Source organism: Trachymyrmex septentrionalis, unplaced genomic scaffold (assembly GCF_001594115.1).
Source record: "Trachymyrmex septentrionalis isolate Tsep2-gDNA-1 unplaced genomic scaffold, Tsep1.0 scaffold24, whole genome shotgun sequence".
Taxonomy (NCBI): domain Eukaryota; kingdom Metazoa; phylum Arthropoda; class Insecta; order Hymenoptera; family Formicidae; genus Trachymyrmex; species Trachymyrmex septentrionalis.
In genome coordinates, this window is record NW_017305397.1 from 2,575,936 (window position 1) to 2,585,935 (window position 10,000).

A 10,000-nucleotide genomic window follows, 5' to 3' on the forward strand; every position below is an offset into this window, starting at 1 on the left:
TATTATTATAAAATAAATATTACTATAATAATATCACAAATTATTTAAAATTTAAATACGTAAAATATGTTAACATACAACAAAAATATTACAAATCATTGAAAAAAGTATTTATTTTTTATGGCTGATAATATTATCGAATAATTAATATCTTGCTTTAAACAAAAAATAAATGACTGTAATTAAACGATGATCGATCATCACGATAATATATAATCAGCACTGCAATATTGATATAATTATCAATAAGGGAACCAATAATATTTTTTCCGCATTTATTTACAAATCAGATTTTTCACAAAATAAATAAACATTAGTCCTGTTTTCATTGACATTTTCTTTATCTCTCGCAACGTTAATAGCGATGCACGAGCAGGGCTTTAGAAGTCACTGAGAACAAAGATTTTCTCGCGAATCTAGCGTCAAATTGATGGCGGGACGTAACAACAACGTGCGACGTGAAGGCCAATGGAAAATTGTAACGTGCCTTTTAAATTTAGTGATAGCCATTCGTCTAGGCACGAACTGGAGATATGCAATATATACAACCGAGATAAGCCTCGCCAACAGAACAAATGTAAGTGCAGATTATACTGTAGGATATCAAAGCAGTTTACGTTACATATGACATAATATACTGGACAATGTAACATTCCCGAGATGTTCACGGGATGCATCCTTTCAGAGACAAAAGACACATTTTGTGACGAAATATTCGTACAAAATGATATAATATAATAATAGTAAAAAACGTTTTTTCCGAATATATTATATATATCACTAATAAAATTATTTTTAAAATTAGAATGTAAATATTTAAATTATACAATAATACAGGATAATTTGGAGAGAAATCCATTACTTGCTGTTCATAAAATTAGATTTAATTACATATAAAAACATATTTTTATATATTGCTTATATAATTGAACATAAAATTACCAATGGCATGAAAAATATATTTCTCAAAATAAGAATGTAAAAAGATATTAATGCATCGATTGCGGAGATTAATAGCAATTTATGTGTTTCAACAACATTCCCTTTCTTTCGTCCTAAATTATAATAATTACATAATGTAGAAATTAAATAAAATTTGATACATTTTAATTAGAGAAATACAGTTAAAATGATAGCTTTAATTACAATGTTTGAAAAATAGATTGAAGTGTGAATGCGCGAAGAAATAAAAATGGAAGCTTATTTATCATTTCTTGGATCTATATATTTAAACAAAATAGGTATGACAGTTTGAATTTGTCAAGAGATCGATGTTATTTCATAACAATGACAGATTGTATAACAAATTTAAATTCTAGCCATTGAGTTCACAGATGTCTGCATCAATCAGATGGCTGGTGGTTACCGATAGAGAGATTAGCGGATATCGGTAAAAGCGTGTCGTTAAAGCTGCGGTTTATTTGGCGCTTCAAATACCACAAAGCATGTATAGATATCGCTCTGAAATGCTCCTCGTAATTCTCGATACGTCATCAATACGTCATCGTTTTTGCTACTACACATTTTATCCTATGCATCTAGCTCATTTTATCTTAAGCAAGTCCTGAAAAATATTGTAAACCAATCAGAAGTTATCTAAACGTGTCCAATCTGTTACTTGAGAATCTTACTTAAGGATAAAATAAACAGAACATGTGTTTACAGCTGTTCGATGTGTAAAAGTATTTCTGCAATATCGCGACTTTAAATAATGGAGAAATATTTTATTATGAATGAGAATGAACTTTATAAATTTCTGAACGACCTGCGAAAATCGAAGCTAAAGGGCGAGCTGGACACCGAGGAAAAATTAGCGCAGCAAAGTGGCAAATGGCGAGATACCTTAGAGTTCGATGTTTTAGAAACGTGCGCCAAGCATTATAGCGAAAAGGTAATAATTTTATCTATTAAATCAAATAAATAAGGAAAAAACTAATACGGTCGAGGCTACATATCTTGGTGCCTAATAATATTTTTATATGTAAATGCAGCTTTTTCAGTTAAATGGTATGCCTCTTACTGTCAGATTTAAAATGCAATGATAAACTGAAGTTGAAATATTATCACAATTAAATTAATCGTTAATTTGATAATGATGCTGCTAACATCTTAAAACACCATAAATAATTTATTGCAAAAAGTATTACCACAACGAAGAATCAAACCTGGAACCTCCGATAATTCAGGTGGGTAACTTTCAATTCGGCATTATCAAATTAGCATCATTACTAAATGAATTAATTAATTTAATTGTGATTTTCTTATTTCAGCTTCAGTTTATAATTACATTTCAAGTCTGAAAGTAAGCGATTCACAGTTTATGTAATTAAAAGTTGTATTTAGAATTTATATTTAAAAATATTTTTAGGTACTTTTTAAGATCTAGCCTTGATCATTAGTCCTTTTCTTACTTATTTAATTTATTCATATAGCAATCCAGATTAACTCAGTATTCATTGATGTAACTCTTAAAAATAATCTACTTTATATATAATCTACTTTACATATATATGTGCATGTGCCATGTGTTTTATATATATATATATATATAGAGCATCTGATACTTTAGAAATCCAATAGTATTCTAGTCAAGCAATAATGAAGTGATCTTATATATTTTCTGTCATACAGTGCAGACTGGAAATGTTGGCACTCTTAGTGGAATCGAAGAAAAGCACGTTAAGTTTTACAGGAATGGAACTTGACTTAATTCTGATATTTTTAGCCAATAATTTGTGTGAGAAGATGGAATATATGCCCTTTATCAAAAAGGTAACGAAGAAACGTCGACATTGATTCTTATCAAAATATCAATTGAATTTGTTTTATCTTTTATAGGCTTTAACACGGTTAAAAGATAGCTATGCTGTTATAGAGAAACAGTTTTTGCAAGCACTAATAAAATTAAGTTGTTACGAGAAACAAGATTTCATTTCCAAAACATGTAAAGACGATCATTTGATTATAGTTCGTAAAAAAGAACAAATTGAATATTGTACAAGACTATATTATGGCCATTTTGTTAAGAACTTGCATCTACTTTGTGTGTCCAATTTGTATCCAGAAGCAACATATGATCGCAAACGTTCCTGCTTGCAAATACTTTTACTGATGCAAGATCTCATTCCTGATAGATTCAGACTTTTTAAATGGAAGAAAGACGAAGTTGAGGCGATATTCCACTGTTTAGTGATGGATACCTACGAACCCAATAAGGAAATGGCATACCAAATAATCAGTTCAGTCAGTCCAGAATTGTTGAGCTTAGATTCAAAACCCTGGATTGATTCACTTATGGAAGCAGCATTTAAATTTAGTAATAGCGTTCGACCTATTGACAGTATTACGGCTGCATATTTGTTTAAAATAGCCAAATTATCTCCTATTATAAAAAATATACTTTGCGATTACTATAATGTAGAAGACAAAGTTACAGAAGCAATAACACTACAATTAATTTTACTGCTATACGAAAAATTACGAGTATGTATAAGTCATGACGTTTAGTTTAACGTCATCAAAAGTAAATTTTTTACAATTTACAGAATACATTGCTCTTATTTTTTTCAGGAAGTATTAACTTTAGCAAAAGAAAATCTAGGAATAGCAATTAGTAAAAATTCTTTATATGGATATTTATTCTGCATTAGAAGTTTGCTTTCAGATTGTGACTTAAGGTAATTAAAAAAATATGGGCATTTTATAAACTCTTTGAAAAAATAATATATATATATATATATTTCTTTTATTCTTGTTTTAGAAACATAGAAAGAAGCGAATTGTGGCAAAATACCATTGCTGATATTATAGTATTGTGTTTTGAACTAAATCGTACTGTTTCTGTGGTAGTAAATAATTCCTCACCGGAAGGACATTTACCAATGGACTTGAAAACATTGAATTTAAACACATCATTTCTTAAGAACGAAATTATAACGCCACAAATGGTACTACTTTGTTCTTGGCGTACTGTTAAAGAAGTCAGTCTGTTATTTGGTCTATTTGCCACCAAGGCATCGATACAAACTGCCGAATCTCCAAATGGATTATTAACTGTAGAACAAGTGAGATTTGCATATGTACATGTTTTCATGTTTTAATGAAATATAAAGCGATTAATACAAATATATTAACAGATAGAGAATATAATGAAACATTTAGTCGTGTTATTGTGTGAAACAAAACATAGAGGTGCGTTTGAACAAGCGTATGTTGGTTTTCATCAATTATGCATACGATTATGGCGTTTAACAGACAAGTCTCTAAATAGGCTTCCTATGTTTTGGTTGTACAATATTTTAGTGTATTTTACGGGATTCGAGCCAGGATATGTATTGTGTGCAACAAGAAGAAGTGCAGGTATTCCGTTTATGATACAGGTATGAGCCAAAGATTATTTTATAAAAAAAAAGATCTAAGAACATAATACTAAAACAAATTTCAAAATGTAGGCAGTGTTATCCTCAGAACCAAAAATCCAGAATAATTCAGAAACGTTTGCATCTTGGATTATGGCGATTTTATTACAATTTGCGCAAATTAAGTGCACAGCTTCTTTACATCAATCAATGATGGACGTAATGTATGGACATCCAATATTTTCTAAATCCGAGTTTTTAATTTTATTTGAACAGATAGAAGAAAAGTGTAAGGAAATGACTGATCATGACTTGATCGAGATAAAAATTCATTCTATGAATATTCTTAGAGCTTTATTTAGACACTCTCAACTCGGAGACATAACTAAGAATTATATTATGAATGCTTTGATAGTTGCCTGTAGGAATTATGAAAGTACAAAATGGTCGGTAAGTATGTTATATATCATTTTAATGAATATTATTTTAACTATGCTTATGCAGAAAATAATTTCTAATTGGTTTATAGGAACGTAATGCGGCTACGTTATTGTTCAGTACACTTATAGTACGAATTTTTGGTGTTCAAAGAACCAAGGATCACATCAATTTGACAACGGATAACAAAATGACAGCAAAAATATTTTTTGAAAGATATCCCAATCTATTTGATTTTATTTTGCATGAATTGCGAACTGCTTCGAGTAAAGAAAAAATCATGATAAGATCCAACGTGCAAGTAATTTTATTGCTGCTGTCACGATTGTATATTAATTGCCATTTTGACACCGATATTGCTTGGGTATTTATATATAATTTAATTTTTCCCCTATCCGTTAAAGATGAACATTACGGCATATGTGTTTCCAGATAAATGAAATTGTTAATTTGGTATCAGAATGTGGTAAAAGCCCAGTATATAAGACACGTGAACTTGCAGCTAGAGCATTGGTGCCATTATTAGCAGATAGTACAGCTTATAACTTTTTAAAAAAGTTATTTGTAATTTTATGTACTGCGCGACATGCTCAGATCTCTGCAAATCTCACACATGGCTATTTGCTACAGGCAAGTAACAAATTTAACAAAAATAGAAGAATAATAGAGAATAATTAAGATAAACACTTACAATTAAAAACATCAAATATGTTCCAAATTTAAAAAAATTAAAACGTATTAAAACGCATGATTAAAATATTAATTCTCGATTGATTAAATTGTAGATATTAGAGATTTTGACGAGATTGCCATCCGTCCACATGCAGCTATTAAAATCTGATGTCACAAATTTTGTACGCGCGACAGATTGGATATTAAAAGGATTAGAAAAAAAAACTAATGTGTTCAGTTGTTTTCCTACAGCTAGTGTATACATTGACATCCTTCATAGTTTAGACAAAAATATGTAAGAAAGATAATTTCACAGAAATCACTTGCCTGTATCACTCAAGACAGATTTTATAATTTCACAAAAACCGTATCACTCAAGACTGACACATTTTTCATGTTTTTAGGATTGAAAATTGTGACGTCGAGGATATATTGCATATCCTGCAGCTGCACTTAGTCGAGAAAGTCCTATTAAAACAAGGACCGGGCGAACAAATGTACAAAGTGTCTGCAATCAAATTTATACTTCGTATGGGGAATTCAGAGTTTTGGCAAACAATGTATAATGGATGTAGTACAGCATACAACATATATTCACGGCTTTTGATCATTCCAGAAGCTGAGATACAGAGTATTGCTTGGACTACTATTTTCGAAGTAATAATAAAGATGAAATCTTATCTACAAAGAGAATTATTGAGCGCTTTTGCTCTTCACACAGCTTTCCATTTCGCCAATGATTTATATAAATTTAATCCTAATTTGCAAGATGCAATTTTCGATTTCTTATACAACAGCCTGACGAACACAGACGAATGTTGTGTCATCGACAAACGTGCAATTTGTACTTTGGTTCTTAAGAAATTATATTTAGACGATACAAACAATATCTATTCTCAACGTGCTAATTACTTGAGATTGCTAGGAAAATGTATGACATTAACTCTTGAATGGAAGGTTCGCTTGTTATTTTATTTATTTTTAAGATTAATATTTTCGATTTCTCTGTTCTTTATTTTTTACTTTAGCGTATTTGATATATCTTTTTAATTTTTTGATATATTTTTATGTCTATTTTAAGGATATAGAGCTGAGGATGGAACACATTGAGGGCATTTATAGAAAAATTTGTGACAATAGATGGATTGGTTTGTTAGATAAAGATTTCAGATTATCAGTTTTCGATATATTATATGAACTTTTTGAAAAGGACATCGATCTGGAATATTGTCGTATGAATCAAGGATTTCTATAGCCAACGAAATTAAATTCGCGTAACAGTATAATGCAAAAAACATTTCTTTACAGATCCCGTATTGGATTGGTGGACAATGTTGTTGCAATTATTAGTCGATGACAATGCGGACGTTCGGTTCGATGCGTCTGAAATAATTTGTAGACTTGAACCGTGCAACAAATTGGAATGTTTCGAATCAACTTTGTTGGTATTCTTTGAAAAGTTTAAAGAAATGGTCGCTGTTAAGTATCCTGAAATAGCAGTAAGCGCCCTTTTCTGTTGGAGTGTTTCGTTGTTAGGAGCTATGAATTATGAAATGGACGATAATGAAGTAAGTGAATATATTTGCAAGATATAATAGAAAAGATATACATATATGTACAGTATAGCCTATATAAGTATAAAGCACCTCCACAAATTGATATAAATGTTCTATATGTTTTTCGGAAATGTTTTTAGGAAAAAATTAGTTAAAAAGCAGTTTTATTTTGAAATATAATATTTATTTTTACAACAATTTTAACATTTCGTTAGTTTTCTTTTGGCTTTTATCACCACTTTTTCCAGAAAAATGTAATAAATTGAGGATACTTTATACTTATAGTTGTATATGATAATATTCAACATATGTTAAAAAGTGTAATTTGAATGTTTACAATAGGTATTTAACAAGTGTAGAAATTACATTATCTTCGATCCTAAGAAGATATCAGATCAGTGCTTCAATTTAACAAAATCGATAACTCAACAATATTCCATTGATAATACATTACCACCGGATGTTGTAAGATGGATAAGTTACCGTTTGGATACAGATTTTCCTACATCGTCATCTTTTAAACAGATTATACATAATTATCAAAATAATCTGCCGATAACTGGAGAGGTATCGAAAGATATTATAGGATTCGGCAGGGATAAAGCATTCCAATCTTTTGTACGTGAAAGGTACATGTCGTTATAATGTCAGATAATCTATTATATTATAATTGTACTTGTAGAACTTCGCTCATTTTATAATATGGTGAGATTATTTTATATGTAGATTTTTGAGGAAAAAAAATAAAAACCTATTTTTTGAGAAATTACCCAAAATGCCTTATACATGGGGCACTATGTGTCACACACAAAAAGTAGGTTTATTCAAGAAATAATAAGTGATAAAAGTTGAAAAGAAATTTCATTTATCTTACACAATTTTAACATAGTCACTTAATATGTGATAAAACCTAACTATACTCTGTACAACCAGAGAATGATCTCGGTTTGTGTATAGCAGGCAATGTAACACTGTACAACGCTATGAAGACCTGCGCAAAACGGACGAGTTTTCATCCGATCTGAGGTCATTCTCTCGTTAAATGGAGTATATTACATTACTAATAATTACAAGTAATAGAATAAAAAATTCATAAATCAACCTATAGTGAACGGATAAAATACAAAACTTGTAAAGATAAAATAAAATTAATTGCTTAGGCTTATAAATTGCTATTCTAGCGCATATATTAATTTGTATTACTTTATTTACTCATGAGAGTATTTAGTGTGTGGCTCATGGTGTTCCGAACACTTTTAATATAGAAAACGGTGAAATATATATATAATATAAGTAATAGATGATTATTATAGTATAGTAAATTATATAAATAAGAAAAGATGCATAGAAACTTATTGCATCTGACTTTCAATACATGTGTCTTCTATCAAATTATCTTAATCTAAACACTCTGGATTATCCTCAACAGTCAATAACCCATGGTACTCGATCATGAAATCAGTTGTACATCAAAAGTTGTAAAGTAATAAAGAGTAGATTAAAACATAAATACAAATAACAAATACAATATAATGGCTAAAATCAATATTGAGATAAATGGACCTCTTCTAAAAAAATGTAGTATATAAGGTATATTAATTTAAAAACTATTTACTTTTGCAAAATTCTTTCAATCGACTGATGGTCTTATTATGCAGTTAAAAATATTTCTAGATTCTTTTTATCCATTGCCTCCCTAAAATTGATTTCTGTATCTCTTAGCTAGCAGTGCCATCATGGCACAGTGACGACACATATAAGGCTAGTCTATACTATATGTTACTGTGCCCACAACATGTCATTTAGTATTTAGGATACGTCAAACATCTTCAAGAAGATGTTTCTAATACTTTCTAAAGATGTTAAATTCTAAACTTCGATAACTCTGATGATGAGCGACTGAACGAGTAAGTCGATATTTGTCGATTGATAAAAAATTAATTGTTTTCTGATATTTTAGGTTTTAAAACTACTTAATCTTTAATATTTTTATTATTATATATAAAATAATATATAATTGTTAATTATATGTGGTTCGCCCAAAGTGGGCAAAATTCTTTGGTAAAACTCATGCGTTTTCACGTATCTTGAATGTCTTGAACTTGAATGTCCTGAATTTCAATGTATGGAACATGTCTTCAAAAGAATCGTAAAACGATATTTCAAGTGTCAAAAAATTGAATGTTAAATCTACGGATTTAAAAAATATTTTGCCGAAAATATATTAATAATTCAATGAATAAGTTTCGAATTTTATTTTTATTACGAATTTTGATATTTTTATTTCTTTTTTTAAATAAAAAAATTATATTAAACAAATTATTGCAATTAATATGCTATGTTAGGCATTTTTAATAGTTCCCATAATATTTCGAATTTTGTTTTTTTCATTATATTAAATAATCTGTGCGTGATTTATTTAGTGTTTTTTGTAATAAAATTATTTCAGTTTATAAAAAGCATTTAATATTTTATTTTCGTACTAATAGCTCTTTTCATTTTAGATGTTCTTTCCACTTTTTTTTGCTTTTCCTACGGATTAAATTAAATTTATATTCATTTCGTGCGAAAGTGCATCTAATTACAGCGCGAAATATGCCATTAGTTTGCACTGATTTCCATTTCAAATGTTCGATACTTCGAGACTATCGTTCTTCGATATTGCGATTCTCGGAGTATCGCTTTCCAAATTGTAGTCAGTGATCAGCCTTGGAACGGTTTGGAATTACGGAATTGTATTTGACGTGTTCGGTATTTTTTTGCGATTATTATAATACTTACAGCGAATTTCACGTGCAATAAATTATCGGACGTATCCTGTGAAGTGTTCGCAATGATGAAAATAATCGCTACTACATGCGAATGCTGTGATTGGTAATTTAGCCTATCATTATTTGATTATCATCTGTTCTCACCTTTAAAAAGAATATTTAATTCGGATCTCGCCCTTACGAGAATTTAAATATTGAAACACAA

At 29.5% G+C, this 10,000-nt stretch overlaps 1 protein-coding gene across 1 annotated transcript; it reads left to right on the plus strand.

Moving 5' to 3' along the window:
- The first annotated feature begins 1,528 nt into the window (after positions 1-1,528).
- On the plus strand, positions 1,529-7,701 carry LOC108748785 (thyroid adenoma-associated protein homolog). Its single transcript, XM_018487149.1, has 14 exons — positions 1,529-1,891; positions 2,632-2,772; positions 2,839-3,483; positions 3,571-3,677; positions 3,761-4,064; positions 4,137-4,379; positions 4,452-4,808; positions 4,888-5,160; positions 5,229-5,426; positions 5,582-5,763; positions 5,873-6,425; positions 6,550-6,700; positions 6,777-7,036; positions 7,367-7,701. Exons 1-14 carry the CDS (start codon positions 1,712-1,714, stop codon positions 7,667-7,669), a joined length of 3,897 nt encoding a protein of 1,298 aa, XP_018342651.1. The 5' UTR covers positions 1,529-1,711; the 3' UTR covers positions 7,670-7,701.
- The last annotated feature ends 2,299 nt before the right edge of the window (positions 7,702-10,000 follow it).

Bases quoted from the DNA above. Each gene is read 5' to 3' on its own strand.
- LOC108748785 (XM_018487149.1), top strand. From the start codon at position 1,712: ATGGAGAAATATTTTATTATGAATGAGAATGAACTTTATAAATTTCTG. The intron at 1,892-2,631 runs GTAATAATTTTA...TCTGTCATACAG, and splicing joins CCAAGCATTATAGCGAAAAG to TGCAGACTGGAAATGTTGGC. The intron at 6,701-6,776 runs GTATGAATCAAG...ATTTCTTTACAG, and splicing joins CATCGATCTGGAATATTGTC to ATCCCGTATTGGATTGGTGG.